The sequence below is a fragment of the Gopherus evgoodei genome, chromosome 6, assembly GCF_007399415.2.
Source record: "Gopherus evgoodei ecotype Sinaloan lineage chromosome 6, rGopEvg1_v1.p, whole genome shotgun sequence".
NCBI classification, from domain to species: domain Eukaryota; kingdom Metazoa; phylum Chordata; order Testudines; family Testudinidae; genus Gopherus; species Gopherus evgoodei.
The window spans coordinates 74,347,594-74,363,976 of NC_044327.1; the positions used below are offsets into that span (position 1 = coordinate 74,347,594).

The 16,383-nt window shown below is 38.6% G+C and overlaps 2 protein-coding genes across 5 annotated transcripts in view; one reads left to right on the top strand and one right to left on the bottom strand.

Annotated features, from left to right (window-relative positions):
* LIX1 (limb and CNS expressed 1) overlaps positions 1-730 on the top strand; it is a 45,744-nt gene extending 45,014 nt beyond the window's left edge. The window contains exon 6 of the mRNA XM_030567936.1: positions 433-730. Coding sequence (XP_030423796.1) covers positions 433-717 — 285 coding nt within the window. The 3' untranslated portion in view covers positions 718-730. The remainder of the gene's footprint in view (positions 1-432) is intronic.
* A 9-nt stretch (positions 731-739) lies between these two features.
* Positions 740-16,383, bottom strand: part of LOC115654016 (2'-5'-oligoadenylate synthase 1A-like) — a 28,197-nt gene continuing 12,553 nt past the window's right edge. Inside the window, exons 6-10 of one of the 4 annotated variants that reach the window (XM_030567933.1) lie at positions 12,645-12,769; positions 10,238-10,417; positions 8,052-8,413; positions 6,938-7,147; positions 740-4,384 (exon numbers count right to left, since the gene is read on the bottom strand). In XM_030567933.1, coding sequence (XP_030423793.1) covers positions 10,296-10,417; positions 12,645-12,769 — 247 coding nt within the window. In that variant the 3' untranslated portion in view covers positions 740-4,384; positions 6,938-7,147; positions 8,052-8,413; positions 10,238-10,295. The remainder of the gene's footprint in view (positions 4,385-6,937; positions 7,148-8,051; positions 8,414-10,237; positions 10,418-12,644; positions 12,770-16,383) is intronic. The other 3 variants (XM_030567931.1, XM_030567935.1, XM_030567934.1) reach the window with 3 other exon arrangements.

Consider the following 16,383-nt stretch of genomic DNA (forward strand, 5'->3'; position numbering starts at 1 on the left):
ATATACATAAATCTTTGCAGGATTGAGACCTATATTTGTAAAGAGCTTTGAGATTCTTCAGTGTGAATGATGCAATATAATGTAAAAGGCTATATTGCTTGCACAATAATTCATTCAAAATCTAAATGGCATGTTTTATTATTTGTAAATGATATGATTACAAAATCTTTTATTTTTTAAAAATAAGGATTTTTTTTCAAATTACCTATGACATTAAATGCCCTACATTTATAATTAAGAGTAGGATGTTAAAATTTTCATCATTAGATTTATGATCACATTAGCTTCTTTTAGCTAGCTGTTTGACAGATACAAATTTGCTGATATACTCTGGAATATCATTAGCTAAAAAGTTCTGCTAGAGCCTGTTTGACTAAAAGGAGAATCTCTTTGTTAATAACTTATTTCTGTTGTGAATTTCTTGGGTAATAGGAAGTAATTTCCTATTATTCCCAGTATTCCTTAGATGAAAGGATGAGAAGTCATATGGCCCTGGACTGGATTATGAAGGAGCAAGAATCTCCAGGAATTATTTCCCAAGAGTTACAAGTGGCACTGCGAGAGCTGGAGGAAGCCAGGAAAGCTGGACAAGAATTGCGGTTTTACAAAGAAAAGAAGGAAATACTGAGTTTAGCACTAAGCCAGATCTACAGTGACCAAGTTACCTCATCTTCAACTGATGAGCAAATGGGCCTGACCCTAAGTGGCTATCACTAGCACAACCCTGCTGCCCTGAAGTAGGATTATAACACTGAACTCTAACCTACAAACCCGTAGTAGTTAGGCTACACATGGAAGTAGCCATTAGTCACTTTCATATGCTGTTTTGTGTATTCACTAGAGGGGCTGAAGAAATCACATTTTTGAAAGAAAATATTTTTCAGCTTCAGCTTAACCCAAAAACACTATTCTTTGCTCTATTAAGTGATATATGAATGGTATATTAAAGCTAACTTGAATGGGAAATTGCTGCAGAAAACTTTAGTGCATATTAGCAAAGGACAGTGTTGATCAATACAAAGTGTTTCTCACCAAGAGAACTTAGTACACTGATGAGGAAAATATTTGGTCACAGGGTTCATACAGACCTGATCAAAAAAGCTAGAGATTACTAGTACTAGGTGATTTATGCATAGGGGCTTATTATGCAAACAAACTCTTCTGCACCATTCTGGTTTCCTATTGACAATGCAAGCAAATAGTATTGCTCAAGTCCATGTAGTTTATTTTCTCAATGTTACTGTAGAAAGATTCTTCCAGTAGCAAACTAAAACACAATTTATAAACAGCGTTTCTGCAAAAGCCTCACTGCATTTACAACTGCAAACCAGTACACAAGACTTTTGACCGTATATGTCTAATGGTAGTTTGTGTACCAGAGCAGTGACACTATGGCAACACAGGCTTCAGCTCATGCTACCTGAGTAGGGTTCTGGATGGACTTGTACAGCCTGTGCTGAAGCCCATGCTGCCACAGCTTCAATGCTCTGGTACCAGAATTAGCTAATATATGTATACCTGTGATTGCAGTATAGATAGACCTTAGGTGTTTTAAATTTTACACTTTTTTTATTACAAAAATGGAAGCAAAGAAAAGCCAACAAATATTAGAGTGGAGTGACTTACTTATACTATGTAAAACGTAGTGTGAATAATTGATTGTCAGGTGTTAGAGTATTATTTTAAATACCATAGCTTATTTTGTAGTAATGTTTTTAAAATCTACAACTACATATTTAACCACCAAGAGCCTGATTCTGTAGTCCTTTCTCAAGCAAAATCAGCTGACGGAGTTTTTTTCAATAAATTGAACTGACTTAAATTAGTATTAGTGCAGGTCCAATCTAGTACTCCCAGTGTTATGAAGAAACGGCCATTAATGCTTTGTCAGGTATTTCAATGTAGAGAAATGAATACTTTGAAACAAAACTGCCTCATTCTTTTACCATCCAAAGTAAAGTTAGGGTCCAGGAAGGTAGCCACCTGTGAAGCGAAAGAGGAAACCAGGAATTGTGCAACAAGAATGACAGAACTGCTGCTGGAAAGCCGTTCACCTTACTAGTGGTGATGGAAGCATGGTGAAGTAAAACATTGCATGCAAGATTCTTTTCTCTGTAGATGAGATGTTAATTGTCTTCAAGCTTTTTTGTGCAGTGATTGTATCTTAATCTGTTTGCACAGGGTCTAACACAGTTGGGGTCCGTTCTCAAATGGCCTCTAGGAACTACCATGATATACACAATAAATGAAAAAAAATCAGCAAATATTTGTCAGGTTTCCAAGATTTCTGGTAGAAGTTATTTAGTAAGGGGCAGTTTCTTCTGGCAAGAAAAAAAATTTTAGTTTATTTTTGCTCATTGTACTAGGAGTTTCCACAGAAGACTAGAAAAGAAAACAGCTTCTTCAAATGTAGCAGCAGCTGGGATTGAAGTCTGTGCTGGGTAGCACCAAGCTGCTTTTTAGTGCTTGTAGTTCTCACTTTTTGCTGACTGAAAGAACCCTCACATGAAAGCATTTGTTGAGAAAGTAGAAATCCATCTTACAGCAACACTTTGCTATATTAAGTTGAGAAACATGTACCAAGGCTATTGAAATTCTCAGGCAGTAGAATCTTGCCAATTATGTCATTAAAACAAATATTAGATAATGGAAAATTATGAATTTTTAATTTATCTGGCTCAGCATGAGAGAGACTGGGTGGTGGTTGCTCTCTCTCAGAACAAATTCAATTGTAATTAATGAAGCACTAACATCTAATAGTTTGCTTGGACTACTTTGGAAAAAATAGCCTTCATTCAGGTTGTGTTTTCAAAACATGATTCATGGAGTACAATGAATTTTATACAGCATCAGTAAACAGTACATGCTCTATTTTGCATTTGATAAAAGATTGTTATCTACCTATATAGTCCCTATCTATCAGGGTAGAATTGCGTTGTCACAAAGTATTTAAACAGCTTGTAAATGGCAAAGTGTTGGAATAACTTAGTTTTAATATGTGTTTATTTAGATGATAAAATAAACAGTCCTACTGGACACTTAAAATGGACTAATAATTTGATTTTTCTTCAACAGAATTTCATTTCTTACCTTTCTTTCAATTATGTGAGCTGTTATCTGCCCACAGATAAATCAAAGGAAAGCTGAATTAAAAATCACTAGGCGCCAAATCCTGGATCCCAGATGATATGCTGTGCTAGTGTGAAGTAATTTAATCAGGTAACTGCCTGAAGCCTAACACAGCATGCTACTCAAGAGAAAAATTAATGCTGACTACTTTCCCACTTTCTATTGCCCTCCTGTTCTGTTTCAGTTGGGTTTCTTCCACTAGCCTGAACTTTGGGAGGGGCTGATGATGCTCAAGCACCTTGTCGGCTCAGGTCCCATATTCCATGCTGTTTCTCCTGGTAATAGCCACCACTGCCAGACCATAATTCTAGAAAATAATGCAGTCTTTCCAACTCCCCTTCAGGTGGGCTCTTTGTTCTGTAGCCCAAATTACTGCTGTTGCAACTGTATACAAAATAGTCTGTCTTTACAGACTAAAATGGTTAGTACCTCCATAGACAATTCAATGGGTAGAGTCTGGATACATAATTTAACTCTACTCTTTGTTATATTTGCAACCTTCCCTTCATCTTACACTCAGAAGATGTGTGATCAGCCATAACTTCTGGAAATAAATGATGTATTGAGAGACAGCTTAGTGTAGAGCCTTCCAGCATTTATCTATTGCAACCTAGTGATTTGCCAGATGTTATGGAGCTATAGTCATTTTACTGTGTAACCAATGAGTTCTTTCCAGGGGCCTTTTTAAAGTAAACAAAGCTCAAACGTTTATGGAAATCCAGCGCTGCCCTAGTGAGCTGGGAAGGAAGGACGTTGTAGGAGCTGTTGTAGGAGCTGTGACAAATTGCCCTCTTTGCTCTAATGCTTGAGCTCCTTACAAACATAAGGAAGCATATCTTTCAGCTTCGTCCCTCACACAGGGATAAAAATTTAGGGGACAATTTAATTCCCTGACTAGAATGGATTCTGTCCTGTTCATTCAGAAGTAATGACAAATAATTGTTTGTTAAATAGATTAGAGAGAGAACAAAAAAACACCCTACCATTCTTTATGTACATTTCTTTATATTGGAATATTCCTATTGGCAGACTTGTGTCATATGCATTGACAAACCTATTTGACAGGACTGCAACCAGGCTAATGTTTTCTCTCATTTTTTACCAGCCATTTGTAAAAAGCCAGGGCTCCTTCGCTTGCACACCATTAAAAAGAGGCTTAAGGAGACTCAGTCTCGCCACATGAGCCACTTCATCCCAAGCGTTGCTGTTCTCACACACATTAAATGTTGGGTTTGCAGGATCCAAAACGAACGGCCTGAGAGGAAAAATAAGAATCAATATGAACATCGATACCAAGAGGTGAGATCTAGAAATTTACTAAGACCCAGCTGTAGCTCTGATGTAAGTAGGTAACTAGTCCAATAGCATTGGAAAGCAGCACTTTGTAGTAAGATTAAAAAAGCTGATTTTTCAAAAATATCAGAAGGTCAAGACATATATAGTGCTTGAAAGTAGACAGACATCATGGTTTTGCTTTATATAGTCTATCACTACTGTTTTATTCTCCTTAACAGGGACTTGTACCCACTTCTTTCTTACTCCTCCTTCTCTGAAGTAATAAATTAAGCCCCTCAACAGATGTGCTGACTGTCTTTGTGACATAAGAAAGCAAAGAAAGGGGGGAACTTGATAATACACAGGACATAAGGCTAAAAGCTGGAGGAGTTTGACCTTTTCACTCTTCAATCCCTTCTGCTTTTAGAATCACATAGCATCATCTGTTTTCTCTGGTCGTGTTAGTTACATTTCCCCATGAGTCTGTCCCTTTAAATTAGTATGTAACCCGTAGGTACTCTTACTCCATGATTATTTCTTTAAAGTTTTAAATATGTCATAAACAGTAGAAATATTGATGCAGGATTATTCACATGAACTTTATATTACAATTTAAAACAGAATCTAGTCTCCTTATATTAAAGTAGTAGAAAGATTGCACAGAAATAAAAAGACAGAAAATGCCAAGTTACATTTGAATGAGCATCCTTAATTTTGCACCACGTGTATATACATTACAATACAGTCTTTTGTTAATTACATGATCACATTCTAAAATGAACAAGATATCAACATACAACTTTCAGACCTATGTGGCATCTGATAGTACACTTTTGTACTATTTGTGTTCCAATCAAGCAGAGCCCATGCAAGTTGTTTATATGAAAGATGCTTAGTAACTGCACCTATGAGTAATATTACAGATAACATACATAATAGAGAGTAATGGAAAATTTGCTGCCATATTTATAGACCACCTTTGTTTGCAGCATAGTTGACTGCTTAATGCTTGGAACTGCACCTCTAGAAGGCTGTAATATTGGTTGAAAGGAACGTACATATGGGTGCTAACAAAATTTAAAATACATACCGTAGAGAGAAGAGAATGCAACATATAAAATAAAAAGTCTTATCAAGTCAATCCAGAGAGATGGTATCATATGGTAGTACTGTTAGTGCAAGCATAAAACTCAAAACTATAATAAGATGCTACAAAACATATATGTAAGGCTGTACAAAACATATTCTATAACATATTAAACTGAGGTTATGTAATCAAGTAATTAAAGATTAACATACATGCAAGAGCACATAATTGTTATTTGTTGCCTGAGCACTTAGAAGCCCTAAGCAGGGTGCCCTGGAGCTGTACAATCACAGCACAATGAAATCTTAAACTGTCTCATTTTCTGATTTACTTACTTATTTAATCATGTAATCTCCATGTTCTCTTAATACATTTTTTTGCATGAAATTTCCTAGGATTCTCTCTTTTAGTTATTACTACTATTATTTATTTGTGTTATGGTAGAACCCCCAGTCATGGACCAGGACCCTATTGTGCTAGGTGCTGCACGTAAAGTAAAAGTAAAAACAAAAAGCAGCTTCAGTCTGGCAGGACTGTGGATCTCTGCTAGCTTGCCAGAAATTGACAATAGCGTTCATAAGTTCATAATTTGGAACACATTTTCTAGATATCACAGTAATGTCCTGTCTTATACACAGGCCTGGCAGAATTCAATTTCGTATATAATTTTGACAAATAAACTGTTTATTTAAGCATTTATGTAGATTATCATCTATTTAATTTTCATAGTTTGATGAAATTATGGGGAGGAGTTCAGACAATTATTTAATGACAGTAGACCATAAGATTAAAAAAGTTATGAAGTTTAAAACACAAATTGTCAATTTCACATGTCAAAACATACAAAGTAAATCAAACTCTAATAAGTTCTCAAGTAGCACATTCTTTGTCTATCTGTAATTTTTGATTATCATGTCGTTTTGTGTGTGTACAGTGAAATTGACACTTACTAACATTTACTGATAAAAACAGAATCCTTTCAAGCCTACTTATGTCTTTGGAGGACTTCCAGAAAAGACTCTTCTCCTGACAATTGGAGCAGTGGAGCACCTCAGGCCACAGTCTATGGGGCAGATGGAAGCATTTTCTTCCCTCGTGTATCTGCCCATCAAATAGTTACAGAAGATTTGCCCTTTAATGTTTAGCCCCTTGTGCAGGCGATATGCACTGGGGTAAATTTCACTTCCTGTGTAATCTCTAGCTAGAATAGTAAAGGGAGTGCCCCTCAGTAAATAGGTTTTGATACGAACTATGGAGGCATTGTGTATCTCTTTAAAGAACGTTAGTAATCTCTTAACGGAAAGTTGCATTGCCTCCCAAGAGTTATGGGGCCTCCTTTTCCCCAGGAACCACTGAGGACAGAAGCAGAATTCAGCTGCTGCAGCTATGCCTGTCGGGTGGTATATTTACATTAAGATGACAATAGATATTTTGTCATATAGTTACCTGGTTTGCTTCTGGAATGCCTTTTTGAAAATCGTAGAGTTTGGGCTGTAGTGTTTGTGCCAAACCATGTACATTTCTGGGTATCTAACCAGAAGCTTCAGGATAGCTCTCATTCCCTGAATCAGGCTGAAAAAGACTGGCTTCCCTGCCAGCTGCCAGCTGGAGATTGTGATGAGCTCTATAGCATAGGAAGAAGGAAGCCTGCGAAACCTAAGTACACCAAACACAGACTTAGCACATCAAAGTCTACACAGGAAACTTACAAACAAAATGCTAGTAAAAACAAACACTAACAAGCAGCAAACCTCAGCTTTGTACTTTCATGCTGTTTGTTATCCATTGCAAACATTATGCTGTTGTCCCCAGTCAGAGCCTTCAATGGGGGCACTGAAAAGTTTATTTTATTCTGCATAATAAGGAAAATTGATCAGTAAAAAGGAGAGCTGCAGCTTTGTGGTTAAATTACAAATGTGTCCAGATCAGGTACAGAATGCATCAAGAATAGGCCATACGTTCTGCCGCGCAAGCTGAGCCATACATGCCAGAAGTCACAAGACATATCACTAGCTCTATGGCTCAATAGCTGAAACAATACGCTCATGGTGCCAAAGAAAGAATTGGAACCATTTACGACCATCACCAATGCCTCTGATTACTTTGTAACATTGGATGAGGAGAAGAAAAGAGACAGACCATACACCACCAAAAGTGAGGTGGCTTCCATTTAAGGCCTTGATTCTGCTCCTATTGAAGTAGAGGGCAAAACTCCCATTTGACTTCACTGGTGCATAAATTAGGCTCAGAGGGAATATCTGCACTGCAATGAATGAATGCAATGAAGAATCAGTCACTAGCAAAACAATATTATCCTCTCTACGTCAAGAAGGGGTCATTCACTCATCGGCCAGTTTTGAAACATAGGTCTTTGCCATATCTATAATCTAGTAGCTCATCTGCTCCATCCCCCAGCTAGTACAGGGAGGTAAAGCAAACAGCACCAGTGTAATTCATGATTTTTTCATATCACCACACCACTGTCACTTCCTCAGCCGCACAGCAAGATGCACAGAATCCTTTACTTACACATTACCTTTATTCAGCATACAAAACTTACCCTCAGCACCACCTGAAACCAGATGCACCACCAGTACTGCATGAAAATGCTTAATGCCCTTCCTGCACCAGTGAGAACTATTGCAGTTGGCAGAGAGGGAAAGCACATTTAGTTCCCTTGGAGAAGGAAGCTTTAGTTTCCACTGGGGACTTCATCAGTGCCCTGCCAGAGAAGGCTAATAGGGAAGAACCCCAAATCACCCCAAGTCACACTACCACTATGGGCAGCGCTGGCCATTTTTTGTGCAAAAAGTAGACTGGCTGCAGGGCCATTGTAGCCCCCTCCCTTTTCATGGAATTTTTGCTGCTGGCGCTGTTTTTCTGGTGCAAATCCTGAAGTGAATGTGGCCCATCTGAAAACAGCTAAAGAGGAAAGAGCTGAAATCGGCGATGAGTCAGCAAGTTTGGAGTTCAGCATTAGTTTGAACAATCATCCCAAGAAATGAGGATGATTGTGTTCACGTCAGAAATAGAATGTGAAAAACCTATCACGTGGTGCTTCAGCCATAGTTTGTAAGTGCAAAGGCAGAAGAAGTGAACAAAAGAAAATGTAGCCAACTTTTTGAAGCAGTAAATTGCTTCAGATATAGATGGCCAGACACCAAAACCCAGATCCAAACCACCCCACACATTAGGACAGTTTGAATCCAGATCCAAACTTTGCATATCAAGCCCATCTCTAGATTCAGATTCACTCTGAGTGTGAAAGGTGGTTTGGTTTGGGTTTGCTTTTTTTAAGTACAGGAGCTTCTTATTTTACCAATCATGTGTCTGTGGGGATCAATATTAATAGCAGTTATCTGCTAGTTACCTGCTAAATTTGTATTAGTTGCTTAGAAAATAAATTTACACTAAATTTGGTAAAAGACATTTTGTCCTGTGCTCAAGTTTGTGTAGGTCACTTCACATCAGAGATTTTCTAGTTTTCAAACATGTCTGGTGTAACCCCTCAGAGTATACCTGCCTCAAGCATTTTGTTGGAAGAAATTATGGTTGCAAGGATTCTTCAGTTCATCATCAGAAGGACTCAGAAGCCAGGGGATATATAGTAAGAGGGGATCTCACAGCTCAGAAGAGGAAAACAGGAGCATGTAGTAGACCATGCTGCTGTTAGTTTTTAAAAAACTGATACATGGAGGCACATACCGCTACATCTAACTGCTCTGGAAGGGTGTGGAGCAAGAAGAACATGGGATTATAGAAATCACATGCTACAGATAGGGTGTCTATACAGATAGTGAGTCACAAAAGTAGTTTCTTAAATAGTTTAAATGGCCATTAGTGCTTGTCCTTCCTGAATATATGAGAAAGCAGTGATAATCTAAACAGAGAAGACAGAAAACCACATGAAGGTCACATAGCAGGCAAAGCACAACAGACGCTTTGTTCCTTTTATGGCTCCCACTTCTGTAGTATCTGGTGTGTCACAAACATTAATGAATTTATCCTCACAAGATCCCTGTAACCTGAGGAAGTATTATTGTTATAGCCCTATTTCATAGATAGGAACTGAAGCACAGAAAGATTAACTGACTCGCCCAACGTCACACGGGAAGACTAAAGCAGAACTGAAAATTGAACAGAGATCTCCTGAGTTCCAATCCAGTGTCTTATCTGCAAACCCATTCTTCCTTCACTTTACTCTCCAGAATGTATGTTCCACCTACATATTAGGTTAATTTTTCAGAACCGTAATTCAGAATTAATAAACAAACAGAAGTTACTTATTGTAAAAGGCTCTGTTTATTCAGCTGATTTGCTTCACACATTTTTAACAGTGTGCGCCAGATTTCTACTCTGTTTGGTTTGGAAAGGTTTGAAAAGTCCAGCGAGTCATGCATTTGCAGAAACTCGTCTGTCAGCCGTACAGGTGGAGGGTCCTTTATCTCAATCAACAGTGAGTCACTTTAATTGGAAAAAAATAATGCCAAGCCAATATATTAATAGCACTAGCACAGCTGTGCAGTATTTTCTCTTCCTCTCCATTCTCCCCATCCCTTCTTGCTCGAGGGCACTGTCTAACTGGATCACATTCTAGTTCAGTTTTAAAACAGCATTAAGATGTAGTGGAGAAGCATAATACACACATTAAGTAAAATCCATTATACAGTACTCACTGTTGTTCATTCTTCAAAAAACATAAGGATGTTAAAAGGAAAAGAGGCTCATCAAGTATTAGTTACATACTTATTTTGTGCTGTTGGTTTAGCAAATGAAGTCCTGAACCAGTGCTTAACCAAACGAATCATGGCATGGTAGATGCCTTGATAAACTCAACCTGGTACTGCAGCAAGGACATTGAGTACAGCTGGATTTCATCAGTGTCATTACAGAGATAGATCTTGTGGTAAAAGCTCTGTTTTAAACCTGTTAACACCAAGAAAAGGATAAGACTGCATTCCCTAATATTTTACTTTTATGTTTCAAATAGTGAGGCTTCGTAATAGCTAAAAAATCCTGAGAAATATTGCACAAGTCCATAATATTAACAAGCTTACTTCATGTCCAGACTAAATTCATTCCAAGTTTGGTGGCATACAAAAACATGCAAGATCCAGTAATGTTATTAGGAGAATATTATGTTTATCAAACAGATTTCATCTCCTATGCAAGAGATTATCCAAAAAAACTGCTAGGTTTGTCGGGGGGGGTTTCCCTCTCCCTATATTTATTTATTTTCTGGCTGATAGCTGTTATACATTCTGCATATGCATACATGGACACACACACACGATTAAAATAATGCTCCCCTATTAGTAAAGTTCCTGAGTTGGGCATCCCAGTTTTAGTTTGTTCCACAATCTCTTGTGGAAAAAGAAAATTATAATCGTAATTTTTTAAAGTTAAAAATTGGGGCCAAATTTTTTTAAATACACGTTATTGAATATACAAAAATGTTTGTATGATGCACACACAGTTATTCAGACTGCATAAACATCAACCACGTGAACAGTTAGTTGTGACTAATTAAGTATTTGCATGTTTTTCATAAATTCAGAGATTCCCAGGCCAGAAGGGAATATGGTGATCTTCTTATCTCACTTTCTGTACAATGCAGGCCACAGAACTTCCCCAAAATAATTCCTAATGCATCTCTCTTAGAAAACATGCAATCTTGATTCAGAAATGAACAGTGATGGAAATTCAACCATGACCCTTGTTAAATTATTCCAATGGTTAATTACTCTGGTTGTTAAAATTTACACCTTATTTCCAGTCTGAATCTGTCTGGCTTCAACTTCCAGCCACTGGACTGTGTTACACCTTTCTCTGCTAGACTGAAGAGCCTATTACTTACAGACTAATCAAGTCACCCCTTAACTGACCCTTTATTGAGCTAAATACATTGAGCTCTGAGTCTGTCACTATAACGCATGCTTTCCAATCCTTTAATCATTCTCTTGGCTCTTCTCTGAACTGTCTCCAATTTATCAACATCCTTCTTGAATTGTGGGCACCAGAACTGGATGCAGTATTCCAGCAGCAGTCACACCAGTGCTAAATAAATATAGTGGTAAAATAACTTCACTATTCCTATGCAAGATTCCCCTGTTTATACATTCCAGGATAGCATTAACTCTTTTGGCAACAGCATAAAACTGGGAACTCATGTTTAGCCAATTATCCGCCCCCACCCCCAATCTTTTTCAGAGTCATTGCTTCCAGAGATAGAGTCCCCCATTCTGTAAGTATGGCCTATAGTTTTTGTTACCAGATGTTTACATTTGGTCATATGAAAACACATATTTGTCTGTACACAGTTTCAGAGCGATCTGGATCGCTTGGTAATCAGTGACCTATATACATACCTGATTTATGCATGCAACTGCAGATATTGCACACACAGGGTATGTGTACGTGGCAGTTAGAGGTGTGCCGGTAGCACATGTATTCATACCCTCCTTAGCTTTGTTCAACTAGCTCATTAAAAATAGCAGAGAAACCATTGCACACAGGTGGTGGAAAAATGGGACCAGATCACAAGCCCACCCAGGATGCTGAATGGCAAGCCTGTGCTGTTGCAGCTTCATTCCTATTATTAGTAAGCTAGCTCACACTTCCCAACTGCAGTGTAGCCATACTTGCAATGGCTATGTCATTTTAGAAAACCAAGCCCTTTATGCCAAATGAAGATCCAATGATTCTCATGCATCTAAAGTTGTTAAAAAGAGATATGAAGTATACCTAGAAATACATTATGGAATGGAATCTATTAAATAAATACAGTAAGAATTGCACAAATTAGACATTGCATCTGATGGTTTGAGGTGTTTGATGGTTCCTGCATAGAGAGTGAGTGTATGTTTGTGTGAGTATGTATGTATGTATGGGAAGGCGCTTGGAGTTTAAAAGCATCACAGTCATTAGCAAGTAGTGAGGCAAAAGTGTGATTTCCCTCAAAATTCTGTAACAGATTATAATCTACTGAGAATACTATAACCATCAAAACTAAAATAGATCTATAGCCTGGATTCACAAGGCATAGCTGGAATATTATGCAGTTTATACAGCTATATGATGGGTATAAATGGTCATGAGTAATCATTCCCTGATAAAGAAAGTTTCTCCCCAAAGGAAAACATTCATCCCCTACCTGTTGATGGTGCAGGCCCCAGCATGTCATAGCAAGGCATGATATCAAACGAGTGACCATGGTGATTCTTATAGCATTTGAAATGAAATCGTAAGGATGACTGGGTCCTTTTCTCCATCATTATCCTAAAACAAACCTTAGTTAAAAAATATTACTGAACAGTAATACTGGGGGAAGGAAGGGTTCAATGGTTTCCAATCTTTCTACTGTATAGTAAGGATGGAGGAAGGTGGCTGGAAAGTCTCCTTTCTGAAAAATAAGAATATATCAGTCTGTACGCTATTTACAAAAGGCCACACGGACATCTCAGGGCCAAATTAACCACCAGTGTAAATGGATTAAACACTACTGTAGTCAGCAAACTCGTGCTTGTTTACACCAGTGGCCCTTCATATTTCTTTTATAAAGCTAGTAATTTATAAACATCTTATAGCAATACATTTACTGACATGTATAAAATGCAAAACCTCACTTTAATAGGAAATGAAGGTCAATTTCTCAAACTAGCCAGTAGCGTAAGTGGCTTTGTCATATTCTTGCTTCTCGCTGCTGAGTGGTAAAAATAAGAGGAAATACAAAGAAGACAGAGTACACCACCTGTCCATTAAACTCCTTCTGGAACACTCCTATACCAGTATCCACTTCCTGGACACCATGACCAACTTCAACAATGGAACCCTACAGAGAGCTACATACAAAAAAAATCCAGCGATCATCATACCTGCCTTCATAGATCCAGTAATCAAGCCAAGAAATCTGTTCTCTACAGCCAGGCTCTCAGATACCACAGAATGTACTCGGAGGAGAAAATCTGGGATATATATCTTAACACACTCAAAACCTCAAAACCTTTCACTCTATCCTGAAAGAACCTGATTCAATACAGAAATAAAATCTCCCTGATTGCATGCCCTTAGTTGTCACCTAACACCCCACACTGGAACCTATATGGGATATCATCAAACAACTACAACCCATACTCAATGGGAACCCCATCTTGAAAGAATTTTTTCCTGATGCCCCCCTCTTCTGGCCTTCAAACAACCCTGCAGCCTCTCCAAGCTCATCATCAGAAGCAAGACCCCCACAGACCAGCACACTGCAACTCAAAGTGGCACCAGACTCTGCCAGAACAGATGCAAAATCTGCACACATATCTTCACTGCTACAATGATCAACACCCCCTCCCCAACAGACCTTTCAAGATCCAAAGATCCTACATATGTGGTGTACCTCACTCAGTGCACTAAATATCCCAATAGCAACTATGTGGGTGAAATCAATCACTACACTCAAATGAAATCTCACAGGAAAATATCAGACTAAAACACCATATTACCCATGAGTGAACACTTTTCACAAAGGGATCAGACTAAAACACCATATTACCCGTGAGTGAACACTTTTCTCAAAGGGATCACTCCATGTTGGACTTAGTCCTTATCCTCAAAGGAAACCTGCACAACACTTCCAAAAGGTGAGCCTGGGAGCTTAAATTCATAACTTTATTCAGTCCGTGATTTTTAATATCTGGCAGACACACTGGATTATGGCTTATTACAACAATCTATAACACTAACAACTGCTTTCTACCCCCACCCTTCCTTTCCTCCTTATGACTCGATAAGTCATAGACCACTTAACACATATTTCAAGGGACCATTCATTGTGAACTACTTATGCTAAATGATCTGTTCCATCTTGTATTTAGCTGTGACACTCTGAGGCTAAGGGCTTGTCTACACTGGCACTTTACAGACACTCCCCAGAGTGCAGCAAATTTCAGCTCTGGTAGCTACAACCCTCTTGGAGGTGGTTTTTTAATGGCAGTGCTTTAACATTGCCAGTGTAGACTAGCCCTATATGTTTACACTACAAAGCTTACAGTGGCTGTCAATAACCTAGTCCCAGATTTGGACCTTAGCGTCCAAAATATGGGGGTTAGCATGAAAACCTCCAAGCTTAGTTACCAGCTTGGACCTGGTAAAGCTGCCACCACCCAAAAAATTAGAGTGTTTTGGGGCACTCTGGTCCCCCCAAACCTTCCCTGGGGACCCCAAGACCCAAATCCCTTGAGTCTCACAACAAAGGGAAATAAACCTTTTCCCTTCCCCCCTCCAGGTGTTCCTGGAGAGATACACAGAAGCAAACTCTGTGAATCTAAACAGAGGGACTCCACCCTCCCCGTTTCCAGCCTTGGAAAACAGAAGTACCGAGAGTTAATCTCTCTTCCCCCCTCACCCAGAGGGAATGCAAAGTCAGGCTAGTAAATCTCACACACACAGATTTCCCCTTGACTTCTTCCTCCCACCAATTCCCTGGTGAGTACAGACTCAATTCCCTGGAATTCCCCACTAAAGAAAAACTCCAACAGGTCTTAAAAGAAAGCTTTATATAAAAAGAAAGAAAAATACATAAAAATGGTCTCTCTGTATTAAGGTGACAAATACAGGGTCATTTGCTTAAAAGAATATTGAACAAACAGCCTTATTCAAAAAGAATACAATTCAAAGCACACCAGCAACTATACCTATGTAAATACAAAAGAAAATATAGAAATCACTATCTGATCTTTGTACTCACAACTTGGAAACAGAAGATTAGAAAGCAGGAAATAGAAATCACTCCTCATAGCCGAGAGAATACAGGCAGAAGACCCAAGAACAAAAGACACACACAAAGTTCCTTCCACCCAGAGTTGAAAAAATCCTGTTTCCTGACTGGTCCTCTGGTCAGGTGCTTCAGATACTTCTTTCCAGGTGAAAGAGACGTTAACCCTTAGCTATCTGTTTATGACAGTGGCACAGATCTCTCATGTAGCCACACTATTCTGACAAGTGAGAGCTCTCCCATCTACATAATTAAACCACTCCCAAAGAGTGGTGGTAGCTATATCGGCGGGAGAAGCTCTCCTAACAACATAGAACCTTTTTACACCCCAAGTGACTTAAATTTTGCCAACATAAGTGGTAGTGTAGACATGGCCTAAGTTTTCCAGACCTGAAGAAGTGCTCTGTGAAACCTCGAAAGCTTGTCTCTCTCACCAACAGAAGTTGATCCAATAAAACATGTTACCGAATCCACCTTCACACTCGAATATCCTGGGAGTGACATGGGTACCACAACACTGCATACAGAGTATAACCCTGTAATCTGAGCCCTGGTTATACTTAATGCTTCAGGCTGAAAAAAAAAAAATCAAGCAAACCCAAAAGTTACAGTTTCTATAATATTGCACTTCCTGCATACTGGATGACATAAGGACATAAGAACAGCCATACTGGGTCAGACCAAAGGTCCATCTAGCCCAGTATACTGTCTTCCGACAGAGGCCAATGTCAGGTGTTCCAGAGGGAATGAACAGAACAGGTAATCAAGTGATCCATCCCTGTTGCCCATTCCCAGCATCTGGCAAACAGAGGCTAGGGACACCATCCCTGCCAATAAACATTCATGGATCCTATCCTCCATGAATTTATCTAGTTCTTTTTTGAACCCTGTTATAGTCTTGGCCTTTACTACATCCTCCAGCAAACAGTTCCACAGGTTGACTGTGCATTGTGTGAAGAAATAATCCCTTTTGTTTGTTTTAAACCTGCTACCTATTTACTCTCATTTATTTACTCTACCTTATTTACTCTCTCCACACCAATCATGATTTTATAGACTTCTATCATATCCCCCTTAGTCCTCTCTTTTTCAAGGTGAAAAGTCTCAGGCTTATTAATCTCTCCTCATA